At 44.6% G+C, this 21,865-nt stretch overlaps 2 protein-coding genes and 1 pseudogene across 2 annotated transcripts in view; all 3 read right to left on the bottom strand.

Moving 5' to 3' along the window:
* Positions 1-9,613: 9,613 nt before the first annotated feature.
* On the bottom strand, positions 9,614-10,360 carry LOC111816978 (keratin-associated protein 10-12-like). The gene has a single exon (XM_023716137.1). It carries the CDS (start codon positions 10,358-10,360, stop codon positions 9,614-9,616), a length of 747 nt encoding a protein of 248 aa, XP_023571905.1.
* A 4,944-nt stretch (positions 10,361-15,304) lies between these two features.
* LOC105742278 lies at positions 15,305-16,089 on the bottom strand (annotated as a pseudogene).
* A 1,911-nt stretch (positions 16,090-18,000) lies between these two features.
* LOC101572529 (keratin-associated protein 10-3-like) overlaps positions 18,001-21,865 on the bottom strand; it is a 6,561-nt gene continuing 2,696 nt past the window's right edge. Inside the window, exon 3 of the mRNA XM_012514878.2 lies at positions 18,001-18,744. Within this exon, the coding sequence (XP_012370332.2) occupies positions 18,001-18,744 (744 nt within the window). The remainder of the gene's footprint in view (positions 18,745-21,865) is intronic.

Genomic DNA, 21,865 nt, shown 5'->3' with positions numbered 1-21,865 from the left:
AGGCATAACATGGAACAGGTATTTTTTATAAAGTATTGATATGCTGAACCTTAATTCCCTACAGAATATGATGAAAAAACATTTAAAAATTAAAATATATTTTAAAAATAGGCATAAAAATTATATAATTCTTATGTTTACACATAAGTCCAGAAATCTAACTAATTTATTCTTTAATTTTATCTGTGATCCACTGGTTGTTTAGGAGGTTGTTATTTAATTTTCATATGTTTATGTGTTTTTTGTGGTCTTTTGTCAATAATTTCCAGTTTTATTGCACTGTGATCAGATAGTATACATGGGATAATTTCAATTCCTTGGCACTTACTTAAGAATGCTCTGTGTGCTACTATATGTATGGTCTATTTTGGAGAATGCCCATGTGAAGCTGGGAAGAATGTATACGCTAATATTTCTGGGTAAAACACTCTGTAAAGGTCTATCAAGTCAATTTCTTCACAAGTTTGATTTAGTTTTGTTATACCTTTGCTGATTTTTTTTTCCTAATTGATCTACCTCTTTGTAACAGTGGCATGTTAATGTCCCCCATTACTATTGTATTATTGCTTATTTGATTTTTCATGTCTGTTAAAATTTGTCTTTATGGAGGAGGGTGCTCCTACATTAGGTGCATCTATATTTATAATTGTTACCTCTTCCTGTTTCTGTTTTCCCTTAACAAGTATGTAGTGATCTTCTTTATCTCTTTGAATTTTTTTTTTGTATGTTTCTTTAGAGAAGGGTCTACAGGGTGTTCAGGGTCTCTCTACCAGATTGGATTCCTAATGATCTGCCTGTTTACAGCCTCCCAAGAGCTGGGATTACAGGCATGCACCACTACACCCAGTCTCAATTGCTGTCTCAGCATGCCCCCGGGGCAGGGGTGGCATGGCAGGCCAGAGGATTGACCCCCTGGCCTCTGAGCTTTTTGCAGGTGTTTTAATCTGCTGAGCTATTTGGCTGGCCCTCATTCTCTTTGAATAATTTTTGATTATAATTTTATTTTATTTTGAAGAGTAAAAACAAAAGCAAGAACAAAAATCAGAAACAAAGACAGAAGCAGGATAACATACAACAATACATACGTATTTCAAAACAAGAATAGCTGATTAACAATGGTTGATATATTATGTATTTTTATCATCAAATATGTTGCTCAGTTTGAATGGTTTTTAGTTTGAAGTTGATACTGTCAGCAACCAGGATAGCTACCCCTGATTTTTTTCTGATTTCCTGTGTCATGGAGGTTTTGTTTGCATTCTTTGACTTTTAGTCTATAAACTTCCTTTTGAGTTAAATGTGTTTCTTTTATGCAGCATATTGTTGGATTTTGCTTCTTAACCCACTCTGTTACTCTGTGTCTTTTGATTGGTGAATTGAGGCTGTTTACATTGATAGTTCTAACTGATAAGTATTGGCTTATCTTTGCCATGTTATTTCACTGCTATGGATTCTGTGCTTTTTTCCTCTTTTTAATTACCTGCTCTGTTTTGTGATTCCTTTCTGTTTTTTTTTTTAAAGCTGTGATCGCTTCTGTCTCTTTCTAGAATATCTGTCAGTACTCTTTGTAGGGTTGGTTTGGTGGCCATGAATTTCTTCAATTGTTCTGTGTCACAAAAGGATCTTATTTCACCAATGAACTTGATAGATAGTTTTGTAGGGCACATCAATCTGAGTTGGAAGTTATTTTCTTTTAGAACCTGAAATACTTCACTCTAAGCTCTTCTTGATTTGATGGTTTGTGTCAAGAAATCTGCCATGATTCTGATGGGCTTTTCATTGTAGTTGATCTGTTTCTTCTCTCTGGCAGCTTTTAGTATTCTGTGCTTTTGCTGAATTTCTGAAATCTTGATTATTATGTGTCTAGATATAGATTTATTGTGATTATGGCTGTGTGGAGGTCTGTATTCCTTGCTTATCTGTATGTCAGTTTCTTTTCTCATGTTTGGAGAACTTTCTGCCAGCACTTACGCAAATAGTCTTTTTGTGTCACTTGTGCTATCTCCCACTACTTCATTGACACCTCTTATTCTTATATTTTTTTTCTTTGCATCATATTGTAGCTGTTGAATTGTTATTTGCTGGTTCCTTGTTTGTTTTAAGAGATCTTTTATTTCACATTCATTAGCTGCAACACTGTCTTTGAGGTCTGAAAGTCTATCTTCAATTTTACTCAAGCAATTTTTCCAGCTTTCAATGGAGTTCTTAATGTCTGGATATCTGTTTGAATGTTTCGTGCATTGTAATTCTTTCCTGTATTGTTCATTCAGTGTTCCCATCATTTTTCTATTCTCCCCTATTTTTCTGTGTCTTCTTTGGCTATGCTGAGCTATTCTTTCATTATTGTTGTCCTTTCTTTTTTGACCTGAGAGATTATTTCTAGTCTTATTTCTTCTATAGCCTTATGGATTTGTTTCTTTACTTCAGTTGCTATCATTTCAGAGATTTCAGGTGTGTGATTTCCAAGTTTTTGTACATCTTTGTCTCCTGGATTTTTCCTGGGTGGGCTAGAGGATTGGAATTGCCTTTTACTCTTGCGTTTTGACATTTTTGAAGCTTCCAGTAATCACCCAGAGGACCACAGGCTGCCCGGAGTTCAACAGAGTTCTTAAATGGCACCAAGAAAGCTCCTTCCTGTGTACACTGAGCCCACAGGTTACAGCTCTCCTGTGTCCTGCAGGCCACTGAGTCCTCCTAAGTTCTGAAAAGTTTGGACCAGCACCAACAGAAGCTCCACACCTGCACACTGGGAGCTAAGGAAGGTCAGAGCTTACCAGAGCCCTACAGGCTGCCCAGAGTTCTTCAAAGTTCTTAAGTGGTGCCAACCCTGATATTTTTATTATCTCATTTATTTTGCTTATTTTGTGTTTAATCTGCATTTTTTAGTTTAAGATACAAACCTCCATAATTGTTCTCAGAACTTTGTTCTTTACAAATATATGCATTTATTGATATGATTGGGCTTTAAACCTGTTTTTAATCATGTTCCACATATTTTGACATTACCTTTTAATTTGTATTTAATTCAAAATATTTCCTTATTTCCTTTGTGACTTCTTTGAGTTGTGGATTGTCTAGAAGCATGGGCATTTAGTTCCAAATTTGTGGGAGGCTCCAGGCATGCTTTTGTTATTAGTGTCTAACTCAATTTCATCATTAGTACAGAACATACATTCTTGAATCCTTTTACGTTTGATAAGGTTTACTTTATGATGTACAATAAAGGCTTATAAAGGATGCCCCTATGGTCTTGAAGAGTATGGGTGCTATTCCTACTGGGGGAGTGCTTGCTCCCCCCCTTGCTAAATACCAAGCAGGTCAGGTGGTTGAGAGTATAGCTCAAGTCTTCTTTGTCCAAACCACTCTCTGTACTATTGTAGCTAAAATCCAAAGATGAAAGTAATTTTTCTCTTTCTTTGCTATTCTATGGGCTAAAAGCTATGTGTTTTGAAACTTTGTTGTGAGGTGCTTAGACATTTAGACTGTTAAGTTTTCTTGGTGAACTGACTCCCTTGACAGTATGCATTAACATTCTGTACCCCAGTAATGTTTCTTGCTCTCAAATCTACCTTGTTTCATTTTAATGCAGCTATTTCAGCTTTGTCTGATTAGTGTTCAGATTGTACATTTTCCACTTGTTTACTTTTAATGAGTGTTTTCATTTAAAGCAGGATTATAGTGGATGACATATAGTTGGACTTACCTTTTTTATATTGCTTTGTTTGGTTTAGTGTTTTTGATGACTCCATTTCTTTGTTTGGTTTACTAATTCTCCATCTTTTCAGACCTGCTTAGCTTTGTCTTCACAGCATGCACCTTTAGCAGTCACTTATCTTACCCTGTCTTACCAGCTCCTCTTCTCTTTAAAGCACTCCCAAGAGCTCTGCATTTCCTTGTGTGGCTGGTTTTCTCTCCATCAAGTCCTTGGCTTGAAGTTTCTTGGATATTTCTTGTGGCAAACTTTTGTTAGTGAAGTCCCTCCAATCTTGTTTATCACAAAAAGTATTTGTCACCTTCACTTTTGAAAAGCCTTTGTTTCACAAGGCACGTGGGTCTTTCATTTGGTATTTCACAGGCACCTCAAGATTGGGTGGCTTTTCCTAAGAAGCCTGGCTGACCCTCACTGCTGTGTCCTGTGTGGAGTACAGCGTGCCCCAACATGCCCTTCATACCATCGGTTCCCACAGCCACAGGCCTACCAGCCCATGCCCGGAGACTGTTTTCTGGGGCCAGATGTTATCTAGTCTGGGGTTTCTCATGTTGCATCCTTTTTGGAAGTGGTCTCAGCTGCTGTGTCACCAGATGCCTCTTCTGCTCTCCGATCACCCCTTTCTGGGCTCAGTGACAAGCACTCAGGGTGAACACACATGCCTAGAGCTGCAGAGGCTCTTGTGGGGAGTTCGTCCATGGACACAGCACATCCCCATTCTTTTTATTTCCACTTCTCCCTCCCTCCATCTCTGGGGCCCCTTTTGTAAAAGTTCTGTCTCCATACTTCCTAATATCTACCTTTTATTTGCTTTTTATTTATATTTTGGGTTTCTCATATAAGGAAAACCATATGATATTTAAGCTTGTGTGTCTAATTTAACATTGTGGTCTCAGAGTGCATCCATTTACCCAAAAATGACACAAGCAGATCCTACTTTATGGCAGAGAAGTAGCACATTCTTTTTACCCGTTCATCTGTTGATGGGCATGCAGGCTGCTTCCAACATGTAGCTAATCATTTGACATTTTCTCTTTTTCTATCTTCAGGTTCACTGGCTCTGCTCTTGATGGTGTCAAGTACACCAGTGAGCCCACTGTGCTGTGCTTTGATTTCTACCTTATCCATTTGGCTCCCCTAGTTCATGTTCATGCTGAAATCCTCAGTCTATTCATAAACATGTAATTTTGTAAATAGATGAATCATGGGCTTTCTAAAGCTTATGTGTGCTAGTTCTAATACCTGGGTCATGGGGGCCTGCCCATTAGCTCAGTTGTTTAAGTGACTGCTTCAACAAAGCAGTCCGGCTCAGGGTGCTGTGGTTTGAGCTCCATATCCTCAAGCCTTGCCAGACCTTCCCTGAAGGCATCCTGAGCCAGACCCCCCCCCCAAAAAAAAAATCATCCTGGGTCATTTTTAAATCCAATTTTGCAGGTTGCTTTGTCTCTTGATAATAGATTCATTCTGCCTTGCCAATTTGTGTATGGACATAATTGTCTACTGGCTGCCAGACCTCACATATGATATACTGGACATGACTCTGTCTCCCCTAGAAGTGGGGTGTCTCTTCTACCAGGCCATTCCTCGAGGTGCACTCAGCCCTCCATAGTCTCAGGTCAATTCTTGCTAGATATTTCTGCTCCCCACCACAGACAGCTGATTGCTTGGGGAGTGGTCTGCCCACCCTGTCACAGAGGCATAGCACAGCAGTGGACCTAGACCTGTCCCCTAGCCCCATCTCCCAACCCAGGCAAGTGGCAGGAGGCAGTGTGGGGACAGTGGCATGATGAAAGGGCTCCTTAAGGAGGGGCTGCTGTCCTTAAATTGCTGGACTTTTGGGGGAGGGGACTTCAGAACATGAAGATAAAAGACAGAAGCGAACTACACTAGGAACACTGATTTATTGGGCTCTGGGGTTAGCAAAGATTTCTGGAACAAGGAGATGGGCACAGGCAGGGAATCTGAATCATCCTGCTACCTGCTTACCCCAGAGTTCAGGACTCACTCAGCAGGCTTCTCATGTGCCTCAAGACTCCTCCTGGGCCACAGGGACCTGATCCTGGAAATTGTGTCCCCTCTTCCTGGGCAACTGGAGAACCAACATCAGCAGCAGGAGGAGGTGCCACAGGAGACAGGGTTACAGAGAAGGGTGGGGCAGGAGGGCTTGCAGCAGCCTGAGGACTGGCAGGAAGAAACCACACAACCGGAAGGCCTGCAGCTCACAGGGAGGCACACAGAGGACTGGCTGGAGGGGGCCATGCACATGACGGGCCTGCAGGTCACAGGCACAGAGCAGGCAACCTGGCACCTCACAGGCACACACACAGCAGGTGTGCAGCTCACAGGCATGCAGCAGGCACTCTGGCAGGGACTGGACATGCAGCCAGCAGGCTGGCAGCACGAGGAACAGCTGGTGTGGCACATTGTAGCTGAAATGGCTGTGGCTGGGAGGAAGTGGCCCTGAGCAGCATTTATACTGAGATCCCCAGGGTCACATCACCATGGCAGAGCACACTGCTGTCTTCCGTGTGGTGCTTTCTTCCCATCTTTCCAGGCATCTTCACATCCTGGAACTAGCTCCCCTCTGTGTTGTTCCACTGTAAACACTGTGGCTTCCAGGCTGCCTTCTTTCGCAAACAGGATATTCTGGTTTGGCTTCACAAGGATTTCTGTTGTCTTTCCAGGAGATTGTTGTCTACAGAGCACCAAGGGCTGACTGAAATCTCTGTAATGTTGTTCTTTCCTGCCTCGTGCTGCTAATGAAGATTTTGAGGCAATAATGTATTTTGACTTATTTTTCACAGGGAATCTTTAATGATTAGTTGGCACATTATTAACTATGAACTGACTTTGGTCCCGTGCCTGTTTGTCAATAAAGTTTTATTGGAATGCAGCATACCCTCTTGTGTACAGGTGTCTTTGGTTGCTTTTCCATCACAGTGGCAGAGCTGAGTCAGTGCAAGAGAGGTTGTGTGTCATGTAAAAACAAACACTTTTACTGCCTTTTTCAGAAATTAATCTCCCCCTGCCATGCACTAATTTATATAAAATTTATTTGCTTATGAAGCAAAAATTAAGAGGCAATCAAAAACAGTGAATGTTTTAATTTTAAAATATATATTACAGTAAAAAAACATATTGCCACACCCCCCCTTAGAATTCTCCTCTTTGCTTTTAACACACTTATCCGGTCATCTGTGTCACTTTCAAAATCAACTTTGAAGCCCTCTTTCCTCAGTGACTTTGTGCAGTATCATCAGTGTGTTTAAAAAAAAAAAAAAATACAGTAAATGAGTGCCATCCGACAAAAAGGTAGGATCTAAAAATGTGACCTTGTGCCCTCATCCACTTTATTTACTGGATCTGACATCTGGATTTGGACATGGATCTTCTTGCTCTTCCTCCAAAGTCACAAAAAAATAAATAAATAAAAAACCAAAACCCTTTTGCTGCTTATGGGGGCCTTCCCATTAGCTCAGTTGTTTAAGTGCATGCTTAGACAAAGCAGTCAGCCTCAGGGTGCTGTGGTTCGAAACCCAGACACTCAAGCTGAACCAGACCTGCACTGAAGGCAACCTCAGGCCACCAAAAAAAAAAAAAAAAACTAACGCTCTTCCTCCAAAGTCAAAAGGACTATGAAAGGGAAATATTTTGAATGGATTCAGGACATTAAGGCAGCAAGGACAGCACAACTAAAGATGCTCAGGAAAGAGGACTCCAGAGCTGCTGCAGAAAATGGCAGACGGTGGAAGGAGTATGTTCAAGGCAAGAGGAAGAATTCTGGTGGGGATTTGTGACAGTGTGTCATTTACTGTAATAAAAAATTAATGTTCAGTGTGTTTTGTGATCAGATCTTGTACACTGTATGCAGTAGCAGAAAGGTCCAGGCCCCACGGGAGAGGAGGTTCAGCTCTACAGTGGGAAAGGAGAAAATACATGAATGGAAATGAAAGTATCCATTTCATCCCTGGAATGAGTCCAGGGATGTTTGGGTCTTTCAAAGGTCCAGAAAGAATTTGGGCTGCTGGTGGATGACTTCAGCTGTTGCAAAACAGTGTTGAGTTGGCCTGTGAGTGCAGAGGGCTGGGGACTATGAAGATCACCAGAAGGACTGATGGTGTGAGGAGTGGGGTATTCCTGGGGCACCGGGCACAGGGGCAGTAGCTGGACAGTCTGGGGCTTGTAGACCCCAGGACATCCCCATCCCTGTGGGACCTGTGGTGCAGAGCTGGAACACAGAAGGAGTGGTTGGGTTTGAAGAGAACCAGTGGGAATGATTCAGTCTGAAGAGAGAGAAGAAAGCTAAAAAGAGAACGTGTTAAAATCAAACAGTCCACATGCCATGATCTCAGAGGGGCAGAGAACTATACTGAACCATAAACAAAGTTTGATGAAACAATAGATAGAATCCTCATGTTGGAATAGGGTTTTTTTAAATAATGAAATTACAAAATCAAGAGTTTCAAAACTACAGTAGGATAAATATAAGGGAACCAATTTTTTGGATGCTAAAAAATCAATAAAAACCAAAACTAAAGAGAAAATCTTGGAAGCAAGGGAAAAAAAAAAAAAAAAAAAAAAAAAAAAAAAAAACATTTCCTGTCCAAAACACTGACAATGGAATCTTGGACCTCTCCACAGAAAAGCCAGGCACAGATATAACGGGGCATCCTAACCCATGAGGTTGGTCACCAGCCCTCCACTTGGTCTATCTATCTAGTGAGACTCAAGTCCCGAGCACATGGCTTGCTGAATTATAGGGAGCCCCCCGCTGAGAAAGGCTTTGGGGACAGAATGACTCAGAAGAAATCCCAAGGGGACCACGGCAGAGGAGGAGGAGGCAATCATGAACTCAGGAAAGACCTCAGATGGCCAGGACACCCAGAGCCAAATATAAAGGTGGCCCTGGGCCACAGCCTCCAGAGCTACCCCTGCTGCTCCTTGGGTTGCCTGCCTGGTTGCCCTACAGCCCTGTGCTGTGTCTCTGCTCCCTACTGCCCAGCCCAGGGCTTCAGGATCTGCAGCCACCACCAGGTCTGCTGTATGGTCCTGCTATGCCAGCCTGTGTGTGACGTGGCTGTGTCCTTACAGCCAGCCTGCTGTATGGCTGTGAGCTACAAGCCTGTAGTGGGCATGCCTGCAAGTGGCCTATCCTTTGTGCTACTGGCCCTGTTGCCCAGCCCTACTTGCAGGCACTTCCCTGCAGCTCCCCCACCCGCAGCTGAGATGCAGCTACTGAGGCCCCTCCTAGGTGTGGTTAGAAACAGCCACTAGCCCCCAACCTCCCACCTGGCCATCCCCACACAGACCACACACACCTCCAGACTAGGTGGGCCCTCCTTTGCAGCAATGCTGCTCCATTCCAGATGGAGAGGCGGGCCCTCACCCTGTACTCCATGTCCTCCAAGCCTGCTTGTGCACAACATTGTCCACCCCACCCAAGCCTCCAGTCCTTAGAGTATGCAACAGCAGAGAGCCAATACATATCAAGTGCAGATACCCAAGCACATGTGATGTCTCTTCTATATCTTTAAACTGCTGTTTGGGAGTCGCTTGGGAATAGGTCTACCTGGCTTTTATAGGACAACGGACCCGTAGTCAAAACTTGCAGTGGTCACAGGGGATCAGAGAAGCAAAGAAAAGGCACACCAACCTATATTTACTGACACAACATTTTAATAGTTATAGTGATTGCCCTTTGTTAATCAGATTCATCAGAACACTTGCCTGAGAAAGTGTCCTGGAGGCCCACTCTCCACCCTGTGGACAACTTAGCTTTCTTCAAGCAGCAGCTATGTGGCCACCAGTCTGGAGAGGGATAACTGATGGCGCATAGCAGTATGCAGGGCTTTCAAGAGTTGACAGTTCTATTCAGGAGCAGAAACAGCCAGAACAGTGAGCTGGTCAGCAACAGGACTTCTGTCCCAAGGAGACACCACAACAGGCCGGGCGGGGACAAGCAGGGCGGCAGAGCAGAGATACACTGGAGGATGGGCCACAGCAGCTGGGCTGGCAGGAGGAGACACAGCAGGAGGAGGTGGGCACACAGCAGGTGGGTCTGCACACAGGCCGGCAGAGCAGGGACACAGAGGAGCAGGAGGGCGTGCAGCAGACAGGCTTGAAGCAAATGGGCTTGCAGCAGACAGGTATGCAGCAAGATGGCTGGCAGGGGGAGCAGGAGCTGCAAGCAGGCTGGCAGCTAGACTGCTGGCAGCAGGAGGAGGAGGTGCCTGAGCAGACAGGTGTGCAACAGACAGGCGTGCAGCAGACGGGTGTGCAGCAAGCGGGCACACAGCAGGATGGCTGGCACGATGAGGAGCAGCAAGTCGGCTGGCAGCTAGATTGCTGGCAGCACAAAGGTGCGCAAGAGCTGGTACAGCCTGATTGGCAGCATGGGCTGGACATGCAGTTCACTGGGGTGCAAATGAGGGTCAGGCAGGAGGCTGGGGCACAGCAGCTGGTGTTGCAACAACTGGGCTGGCAGCAGCTGGGCTGGCAGCAGCTGGAGGTGCAGCAGGGTGGTTCACAGCAGCTCTCTGGGCAGTCATCTACCTGCCAGGAATCAGAGCAAGACTCACAGGAGCCAGGCAGGCAGGCCCGGCTATCATAGCTCAGGTCACTGGAACAGATGGACATCGTGGAGGCAACCATGTTGGTGTTGTGTTAGAAGAGGGTGTGAGTGGGTATACGTGAATGTGAGTGAGTGTATGAGAAAGTTGTGGGGCTCTCAGGCTTTTATACTCCTCCCTGCATTGTATTGTCCCCAAAAGTGGCTTCACAAGCCACCCCTTCCTGTTGACATGGACAGCTGACAGGCGAGGTCCTCCATTAGTGCTAGGTATTAACACTGTACTGTGGCGCAGGACTCTGTTTCCCCCTTTGCTCTTGTTTTGATTGTGTTTGTTTGTTTCCTCTGCTCTCATTTTGGCTCTGGAAAAGTCACAGTAAATTTGTGATGCAGGCTTCTGCTGAGTGAAGCATTAGAGATAAACCCTTCTCATTCTACCAATCCTTGTTTTGATTACATTTTTATTGCTTTAAGCATTTTAAAATATAAATATAAAAAAAAATCCACATCTTACAAAATAAAACTGGCACCAAGGATTGGATAACGAGACTTCTGGTTCATGTCACCTATGCCTAGTGAAGGAGCGGCTCAGGGATCCAACTCCTGTGGAGTAGTGCTTTCTTTTTTCAATTCTTCTATTCCCCCATGAGGTAGTCAAAGAGAGTCCCTTTTGATATTTTCCATTCTCATTTTGCCATCACAAAAGATTAAAGAATATTTTGTACACGGTTGTGGGTTTTACATTACAAGGTTCCCTGTATGTATAAAAATGGCATGGATGCCACCATCACATTTCTGTGATAGTTTGCCTGGGTATGGAATTCTAGTTTTAGATATTTCCTCAAAACAATGAAGACATAGCTTTATTCTATCCTACCCTATCCTACCCTACCCGATCCTCTGTCTCTGTCTCTGTCTCTGTCTCTCTGTCTCTGTCTCTCTGTCTCTGTCTCTCTCTCTCTCTGTCTCTCTCTCTCTCTCTCTCTCTCTCTCTCTCTCTGTAGTAATATCTTAGGTTGTTTGTGAGGGTTCAGTGTTTGTCATTTGCCATTTCTTTGTGTTTGAGAATATTTGGTTTTCTTTCTTCATCCTTGTTCAAGAACATCATCTACTTGCTTCTAGAATTGTGTGTTGTTTTATTATGTGCTTGGAGCTCATTGAATCTTCTAGCATGAAAACTCATCTCAGGAAATGTTTTGTGGTGATTTAAAAATAACATCCTCTTTTCTGGCTCTTCTTGTTGTTACTCTAGACATTACAGCTTCAAGAACTTGGTTGACATATTTCTTAATTCTTCACTCACTCTCCTCATATTTATCCCTTTCTCTCTTCTCTAGGAGATTATATTGATCTTATTTTGAGACCACATCCCAATCTTTAGTCATTTCCACCCTATTATTTGGCCCACACATTGACATATTTATTTGTAATATTTTATTTACTTATTTATTTATTTTTTTGGCAGAACCGGGGATTGAACTCAGGCCCTTGGGCTTACCAGGGAAGCACTTATTCCACTGAGCCATCTCCCCAGCCCCCATTTGTAATCTTTCAGTTTTCAAAAATTATTTCCAATTGTTTCTTTTTTATACCAGCTTGATTTTGCCTTGTTATAAGGGTGGAGTATGTTCTTCATAACACCAATGATGTTTCTTAAGTTTTTTAAAGTTTTTCTCTATTTCTGTTTTTAAAATTAATTTATTTATTTTTGAGACAGTCTCACTATGCAGTTCAGACTGGCCTTGTGCTCACTTTTGTGGCCCCCAGGCTCATCTGTAACTCACAGTGATCCTCTTGTCTCAACCTCCCAAGTGCTGGGATTACAGGTGTGTGCCACCACACCTGGTCCTTTCTCATTTCTTAAACCACTTGTTTCCCAGGACATTAGATAAGGCAGCTCACCATTTTTCTGACTACCTTATTTTGTTCTGGTGTTTTGGGGTCCTATTCTACCAATCTCTTCCATCCACTTCTCTATTCTATAGCACTTGAAAGGTCCTGCTGAATCCATGGCTTGTTTTTATACAATATAAATTTATCTTTAAAAAGACAGACAGGTGGATAACACCCATTCTTTCTATGGGTTTAGTGGTGAGCCAGGAACTTACTCCACCTTCTGGAACTGAGGAATTCAGAATCACCTTCAGGAAAATTCAATGATCCTGGCACTACAGAATGTTGCTCTCTCATTTCTCAGCCCCACCACCATAGTGTGGCCTTTTCAAGAAGTCAGCCTTATTCATGAAGAGCCAGAAACACTTAGGGAAGTCAGATAACCCATAAAACCTGACAACCCACAAGTGCTGTCTAATTGCTCCACCAGCCATGGCCTGGTTTGCTTCACCCAAACTTTTGCCTAATTCCCTTAGGCCAGGTTCCTGGAAAGCCTTGCACCTGTTGCCTGTGCTAGGACAAGAGACTGGGAAGCCTCACTGGTTTCTAGGACAAGCCCTGGAGCACACTGCATCTCAGGATCCACTCAGTTGAATGCTCACCTAACTCCACTGCCTCCTACTTCTCATCTACAATTGTTTTCTGTGCAGATTCTCTCCTTAGATCTTGCCTGGAGGTGACTGACCAAAGTGTCCTCCTGTTCCCTTCTCTTAACCCCACAGACCTTTGAGGTTCAGCTCTTTGACCACACTTGAATCCCCTCTCTCAGGACAGGTTTTTGCTTTGGGACCTGGTTGGGGCCAACAGGCAAGTTGGTTGCCATGGTTGTCACTTGCTCAACATCTGAGTGAATGGTAACATAGCAACCAGCCAGTGTTGGCTGAGAAAATGCCGAGGGCCAGGACACAATGGTAGAGGCTAGACACCAGAGGGTAGACACTATGTCACTATACAGGACACAAAGAGATGGGTTTCCTCCACACATTTCACACCCACACTGGCCACTAAGCAGGTGTCAACTGGCTGGATGCAGGCATGGTCTGATTCTCACAGGTTCTGTCTCTGCCTGACCAAGAGTACTCAAACATGCCAATTCTAACTACACTCTGTGCTCTACTTGGGAATGACACATTATTCTTTCACTCAAGCTTCACTAGGTACAACTGGAAAATTAAAATGATATATGTGTAAGATGCACAGTGTGAGGATCTTCCATGTGTACAAAACTAGATGGTGAACATTGCTGAGCTACTCCACATACCCCCCCCACACTCACTTAGAGACCTCTTGAATATAGCAAGACATCACCTCTCCTTGCAGCACAGAGGAGGTCTCCTCTCCTTATGGTAGATGTCAAGGATCTGGAGTTATGTTGTCCCCTATTGTTGCCGCACTGTACAGCAGATCTCAGAACATTCAGACTCTGCACTGCTGGACCCTGCACCCTGCCTTGACCGCCCCCTGTCCTTCCTACTCAATTCCCTGGTAGCCTCTGTGTCACTCTTCCTCTGTGAATTTTAGATTCCACAGAAAGTGAGACCACTCAGGATTGTCCTTGGTTTCTTTAACTTATTGCTAAGTCTTCCACATCCTTCTATGCTCTCAATGTTGGGATTCGCTTCTTTTCGAAGGCTGAATGGGGCTCCATTGCAAATCCACACTACATCTTCCTTGTCCGTTGAGACATTCTCAGGTAGCCGGTGTCTTGTCAGTCAAGCCCTCTGCTGCAGCGAGTGGAGGGCAACTGGTTTCAGTCCATATTCAGCTGGCTTCAAGGCAGAGGGGCACATGGCAGAATGCAGCAGTTCATGGTAGCCAAACAACAACAATGGCAATGGAGAAAAAGCCTGTCTCTCTGTCTCTCTTATATTACATTCAGGCTATCTGCCCCAGGCTGGGTGTAATACATACACCCATAATCCCAGCAGGACTAAGATCCATAATCCCAGCCTTGCATCATGCATAATCTTAGTGGATCATGAGTTAGTCACAAACTCTAGATGCCCCCACTCCATGACTGCATGAGGTTTTAGGGGGACAACTAGACACGAACCATAACAGCCTACAGTTTGTGGAGGTTTCAGCCCATAATCAGCTGTCTCCAAGGCAGGGCAGCATGGCACAGAGGTAACAGCTCACAGCAGCTGCAGACAACAAAAGCAGAAAAGCAAAAGGAGGGGGCAAGCCTCTTTTCCTCCCTTATATTGTATCCAGGCTATCCTCTCCTAGGTTGTAGCACTCACACTATCTCACTACCCTGCTCTTGCATAGGCTCAGGATGTTTGCAAAGTGAGGACCCTGGCTCCCTGCTGAATCACTTAGCTAGGCTTCTAATCTCCTAAATTCTCAAGTTAATGCAATGTATCAACCATTGCAATGTTTAAGTGAGTACATCCTTTACCACCACCCTGCCCCTGTTGGCTTTGAACTGAGGATTTTCCTGGTCTTAATAGATAAATCCAGAGACACTCTGTCTTATCCTAAGCTGCAGAGTGTTTTAAATAGCACAGGAAAGGTCTATATATGAAGACTCGTGGCATACATCTTTAAAACCATGTGAATCTGTGTGTTTTAAAGATTCAGATCTTTAAATACTCTGTCAATGTTTTCTAATTGTCATTGTATTAAAATTGTCACTTTTATCAGTGTAAAATATATATTTTTCAGTGCTGGGGAGTGAGCTCAGTGGTTCATATGTGCTAGGCAGGTTCTCTTTCACTCTGCTAGAGCCCCAGTTCAGTAATTTACATTTTTTATACCATTGTATAGTTTGTTCACATTTTTAAATTTTAATATATATATTTCATATATTGCAGCAATATATGCATCTATTACTTTCTCCTACTTGAAAAATAAATCTCTGAATCTGTGAGCATACTCCTTTTCTAATGTGTATATTTATTTTATTATATTTGCTAGAGCTTTACAAATTCTATGAATCTTTTGTTTTATACTTCACTTATACTATATTTTATTTTTTGTAATACTGGGCCATTGTATTATTTTTACAATTTAATACACAGTTTTCTTGATGAATGTAGTCCTGAGAGTTGTTCAGCAGTATTCAAGTTATGGTTTTCCTGATTGGTTTGTAGTTTTCAGTAAGTGTAAGAAGTTATTGTATGAAACTTCTTTCAAACTAGTGAGACTGCCTTGATGCATCCAGCGTTTTCAGGGTTGCTGCTTACCTGGGCGTATTTACCCCAGATAACCTTGCCTCCTTGTGTCACAAGGCCCAACCCACTCACGTTCACCTCAATCACTGTTCCTTTGGTAATAACACCCAAAGTTGTATACAGTGGTGATGAAGGCTTCTTTCTCACACCAAGTATTGGCAGGCAAAAGGTGGCTTTCAGTTCAGGATGTGTTACGTGGGCTTCTTAAAACATAAGCCCATTGGCCTAATGAACCTTTCATATTTAGGTCGTTTTCTTGGACAGCCATCTCCAACAAAGCAGACTTTAGTAACCATCCTCTTCCATGCCTTCTTTTTTCTCTTTCCAGTTCAAATAACTTTTAACACTTTTGTTTCTCCTTGGGCACAAACTTTGGGCAAAGGAACTTCCCATCTTCTCGTCTTTTCTTTTCATTTTTGTTTAATCATGTTGGAAAGTACTTTTGCACGAAACTGTCCCTCTCTGTGCAGCAGGTAGGCAGGTCCTGCTCCTTGTGGAGTCTTTTCATCATTCTTTTGTTTGGTGTTCTCTTTTCACGCATCTTGATAGTCTTCTTCATTTGTATTTTTTCTGCATGGCGCTGTTTGTGGTACAGCTTGGCCTTCAGGTCAATCTTTTTTTTTTTTTTGCCTCTTTGAACATTCATGAGCCTCTTGACTTTCCTTCTTTCTCTTTTTCTCATGGTAATCAAAGTGGTACCCATAGCATTTATGGTGTAATTCAATATATTCATTCTGCGGCATGATGACAGCTATAGAGCTGCCACAGGTAGCTTTAGGTGTGCAAAGAAAAGTACCTTCAGGGTGTCCCAGACACACAAGCTGCCCTTCATTTACTTATATTTTAAATGCACTAAAATTTCCTCCCCTAACTTTGTTAAATTAAACGTTAAACTATTTTCTAGCATATTTATTTTATTACATTTGCTAGAGCTTTACAAATTCTATGAATATTTTGTTTTTACTTTTTTTTTTTGTAAAACTGGGCCATTTTAATGTTTTTATAATTTAATAAATAATTTTCCTGATGAATGTAGTCCTGAGAGTTGTTCAGCAGTATTCAAGTTATGGTTTTCCTGATTGGTCTGTAGTCTTCAATAAATGTAAGAAGTTAGTGTATGAAACATCTGCCAAACTAGTAAGACTAACTGAATTGAATAATTACATTTTGCTTTCTAGCCTGTGCATTTGGAGATGTGAATATTTGTTAGCAGAACTTGTCCATGACATTGTCTTGCTTTTGTTATGTCCCATCTGCCTTCTCCCAGGTTGTCTGTGTTATCTGTTCTAGCTTGCCTTGTGGAAGCAGCCCTTTAGATTTCCACTATAGGTGTCACCAAAATAACAGTCATGGCTGGTGGTAGTGACCCTGTGATCCCTGCCCTCTAGATTTAGAGCATCTCCTCCATAACCAGCATTTGGTAGAAATCCTGCATTTCCTGAGGTATCAGAACAAAGCCCTGTCTCTCATTCCTGGGAGAAAACAGTTTGGGGGCTGATGGGCAGTGGGCACTGGGTCCCCATCTGAAGTTGACCTGATGTAAGATAGCCAGAGGGCTCCCACTGACCTGTGGAGGTTGTATGTGTGACTCTCCTGGAGCTACGCACGTCACCATGGGCCAAAGAAGTAGAAGGACAAGGTGTCCAGGGAAGGAAGGCAACTGTATCCGAAATGTTGGTTACTTTTTTCTCAAGGGTGAAGGATTGTGTCACAAGGCCCATCCCCCTGGAGCTGCTCCAGGATGATGGTAAGGAGTGTAGCCAAGAGAGGCTTCCCTCTGTGGGGGTCAGAGGCTGTATGTCCACTCTTCACTGCACAGCCAAGGGGTGCTATTCAGTCCTGCACCCCAGAGGATGAAGGTGAACGTTTCCCTGACTGTGCACAGCCAGATCTGTTGGCTGCCCACTGCAGGCCCTGCTGTATCACACCTCGGTGGGAGGCAGCTGCCCGGCGCTTTCTGATGACCAGTAGTATAGGAGTGAAGGAACGCATCCTCAGTTCTAGGCGTTACAACTGGTTCATGTCTGAATGACCAAAGGGAGGAAAGAAGTCCTTGAGCAGCCCACCCCTTCACTGCAGTGATCTCAGGGGCTGCCGGGCTCTCCTCACTTCCACCATCTGGGCTCAGAAATGGTTACTCTGAGGCACAGTGATTGTTTCCTTGCCTCCTGGAGCTCTGGGACAGGTCAGAGCTGGGCCTGGGCAGCATCTCAGTTCTTCTGAGCTTCACTTCTATCCTTCGCCTACCACCTTGCAGCCACCCAACCTCCCACCCACCCTATGCCAAGGCCCACTGAGTCCCATTTTCACTCAGTGCCTTGCTTCCATCTCTAGGAGCACAGTGCTGCCTCTTTCCCTCCCATCTGTGTCTCTCCTCCTCCTTCACTTTCTGAAAATCTTTCTTCTTTATAGAGAACACGTGGGTCCACCATATCCCACACCTTCAATTACGTGTCGAGAACTACAGTTTGAAATATTACATGGAAAATTCCAGAAATAAGCCTTTCAGAGCATTTTAAATTTTTATTAGAGCATATTATTGTCACTGCGACATTTTATATTATTTCCTTTGCTATTTTCCCAGGCCTGATCATTGAAGTGGACTCTGTGGTCTCCATATATGGATAGGGCACACCGAGGTGCAGTGCCAGAACTCAGCAGCAGGACTTCTGGCCCAAGGAGAGGCTACAGCAGGCTGGGGGACAGCAGGCCGGGCTGCAGAGCAGTGACACACAGGAGGCTGGGCGGCAGCAGCTGGGCTGGCAGGAGGAGGCACAGCAGGAGGAGGCTGGAAGACAGCAGACAGGTCTGCACACAGGGCGGCAGAGCAGGGACACGGAGGAGCAGCAGGGTGTGCAGCAGACAGGCTTGCAGCAGACGGGCACACAACAGGATGGTTGGCAGGGGGAACAGGAGCAGCAAGCAGGCTGGCAACAGGAGGAGGAGTTGCCTGAGCAAACAGGGGTGCAGCAAACAGGCTTGCAGCAGACAGGTGTGCAGCACACAGGCTTGCAGCAGACAGGTGTGCAGCAGGCAGGCACACAGCAGGACGGCTGGCAGGAGGAAGAGCAGCAAGCTGGCTGGCAGCTGGACTGCTGGCAGCATGAGGGCGTGCAGGAGCTGGTACAACCTGACTGGCAGCAAGGGGTACAGATGAGGCTCAGACATGGGGCTGAGGTGCAGCAGCTGGGCTGGCAACAGCTGGGGGCACAGCAGCTGGGCTGGCAACAGCTCGAGGTGCAGCAGGGGGGCTCGCAGCAGCTCTCTGGACAGTCATCCACCTGCCAGGGTTCAGTGTAAGTGCTGGAGCAGACAGACATGGTGGAGGCGGCCATGGCAGGTTGGATGAGAAAAGGGATAAGTGTGCGAGTGTGTGGATGAGTATGTGAGTGTAAGTGCTGTGTGAGGTGCTGGGCTCTGGCCTTTTATCCTCATCCCTGAGGATGTCCCCAGCATGTCCTTCCTTGTTGGTGACCCAACTCTGTTGTCATCAAGGATGTTTATTTTCAGTGTGTCTGGTTTGTTGATCTCCGACCACATCTATCTAGGATCAACAGTGGGCAGCCTGGGCCTATTCAGGTTCAGGAGTGCTGAGGACTGGGGTGTCAGTGGTCCAGCATGATGCCTAGGGTCCCAGGTATGACCACAAGAAACATGGTGTGGGTTGGAACCATCTTGCAGCCTCACCCACCCGGGCTACCCCATGTTCACTGTGCCTTCTTCTACTCAGCCCAGCTTCATCATGAGCTCTTCTCACTGTCTCTGTTCAATTTTTCCCACTATGTAGCAAAGAATAAGTCCATGGGTTCCAGCCTCATGGACAGACTTCATATCACCAGGACCAGGAACACCTACTCCACAATGTCATGTCAATCACGGTTTCACGTATTACACACCATGCACACGTGTGCCTCTGTCATTACAGAATGAGATGTGTCTTGTGGGTTGTGAGGGGAGACTTCCTCTCTCACCCTGAACCTGGCATAGCTGAAACCTGTACCTTGTCCTAAAGATGATGCTAATTCAGGTCAGCCCTCATATCATGGGGCTGTCTCAGTGGAATACAAGAAGATACCTGTAGACACTTGCCACGCCCTACCCCAAACTGCCTAGGTTGTCAGAGGTGGGAGTGGGTCCCACAGTCTTCTGAAAGTGCAGTAACTACAGGAGCAAACACCACACTCTGCCACGGTGTCAGCCCCTGAAGCAGGTCCTTGCTGACAGGACAGGAGCAGAAGCCTCAGCTGCAGAACCAGCTACAGAGACATCAGGCCCAGACACAGTGAGGCCGAGCAGTGAGAAGGCTCTGCTGCCTTCTGCACCTGTCTCCACTACTTTAGAGGACACAAGAGCCACAGGAGAAAGAGACATGCAGGGCAAGGAGCCTCCCACGCTCTCCCTGGGGCCCACACAGGTTTTCTCAGATGAGGTAAGACCTGCAGGTTCCAATTTGAGCAGGAATTCAGCCCTGCCTGGTTTGGGTATGGATTCATCCCACTTAGTACCAGAAAGCACACTCCCCTATCACTGGCCTTCTAAGTTTCTCTGAGCTCTTCTGACTGAGGGTCCCTATTGGTCCCTACTTTCTCTCTCCTTCCCTTCCCCCATATAAGGGGACATCTGGGAGCCAGGCCCTTGCTCTTCCTTTTCGCCATACCATCTCTAGGGACAAAAATGGTGCCCAATACACAGTAGATCCTGACAAAAATAGCTTGAAAAGGATGGACTTTCTCTGTAAAGAAATTTCTGAAGAGCAAGTTTTAGTTCTGAAAATGATTATTTGGGGCCAACCTTTCCTGTGTGGTGTGAAGTGCTTTGTCAAGTTGAGCAGCTGGCCCCAGAGAAACCAAAGGCACCATGGGATGGAGTGGGGTGTGAGAACAGAGCCTGGGGCCACCTGAGGACTTCCCTCTGGAGCCAGATCACAGTCCAGAGGCCCAGGGGCAGAGCTTTTCCTCTCCTCAGAATGGGAGAGAAGTAAGAGCCTGGGACCTAAAGAGAGGGGAGACTCTGGCAAAGCACCCAGGCTTTCAGTCGCAAACTCTGAAACAAAGCCAAGGGCTACTCTCAGGAAGAAGTGAGGCAGAACCTGAATGAGCTTGAGCTGGACTCAGGTGCCCTTCTGGAGCACAGCTCTCTGCCAGAAACGGCACTTCATCCTCCCTGGGCTAAGCAACTTCAACAAAGGCTCTAATGACCTTTGTATGTTTTCATCCATTGTGGCTCCCTTCAGTCAAATGTCTCCAGACAGACTAAATGGTAAGAGCAACGGGGGCACAGGACCAGGAAATAAAACAAGCAATAGAATCATGCCTACAGGAGGCCCACTCAGATGTCTGAATATTCAAATATGTGCTTGGCTAACTGAGTTGTTTTTTTCTCAAGAAAATTTGAAACAAAGAGAATTTCAGTGGCAACTTCAATTCTGTAAAAAATAAACAAATATATCTTTTAGAAATGAAGAACACAGTAAGTGAAGTGAAAGCAGAGCAGGCTAGTTTAGCAGCATATTAAATAAAGCCAGAGAGATTAGTGGAGGGTGGGAGATGAGGAAATCTCAAATCTAATCTTGGAGAAGGGAGGGATGAACTCGAGGAATGGAGCACTACATACAACGCGGCATGGAGGGAAAATGGCTTCAGTGCAAGAAAGAGAATGAACAGAGTGGTAAAGGTTTTTGATGTAAAATAGACCAGAACTTTAAATTGTCAGAGGTCTCTGCCACAGTGCGAAGACCATTTCAGGATATCACAGCTAGACACATTTAGGCTGAAATTCAAGGACGCAGTACAGTAGAAGAATAGTGAGAGAAGACCAGAAAGAGCCATTGTGTCTTACGGAAGAGTAGCAGAGGACTTCCTGGTGAAACACTGGAGGCCTGAATACCATAGATTGTATCTTTATCATCTGAAGGAAGAAGGGAAGCACAAACTTGGGTCTGCTCCTGGGATGCTGTCCTTTGGTAATAGGAGAGAACTCCAACTTTATAGGCAGGTTCCATGGGGAATAAAAGCTGTCAAAAGCATCTGAACCAAGTGAAGTGCTGAAAAGAGCTTTGAGGTAGGAATAAAATGAGGGAAAGCCACAAGCAACAAGGTAGAAAACAAAGCAATGGTGTAGAATTGAAGGGCACGTGTGGCATGTCTCATGAACATGGACTGTACAGTGTCACTTTATGGATTTGAAGAAATAAAACACATGTTGTAAGACCATACAATTCAAGAGGAGGCTCCATGGAGTTGAAAGGGGTGAGGACCATGGACATCACAAAGTCAATGAGTCAAGAATGTTGAGCAGCTCTATGGTCGGACACACCTTGCTTCATGCCCTCAAAATATGCCAATCAACAATGACCAGAAATGAGGTAGATCATTTCAGTTCTACAATAACAGCTGGAGAGTTTTATAGAAGTCCACTTCTAACTTTAGAAAATTATAGAACTAGATCTGAGTTCAGAAGGAAATAGAGGATTTGAAGAACAGCACAAAATTGGGTCTGTGCCTGTGAAGCTGTCTTTTG

The sequence above is a fragment of the Octodon degus genome, unplaced genomic scaffold (genome assembly GCF_000260255.1).
Source record: "Octodon degus isolate 3935 unplaced genomic scaffold, OctDeg1.0 scaffold00045, whole genome shotgun sequence".
Lineage (NCBI taxonomy): Eukaryota > Metazoa > Chordata > Mammalia > Rodentia > Octodontidae > Octodon > Octodon degus.
Note: the sequence above shows the minus strand (reverse complement) of the source record. Positions and strands in the feature narration are given on the sequence as shown.

Bases quoted from the DNA above. Each gene is read 5' to 3' on its own strand.
- LOC111816978 (XM_023716137.1), bottom strand. From the start codon at position 10,360: ATGGTTGCCTCCACGATGTCCATCTGTTCCAGTGACCTGAGCTATGAT.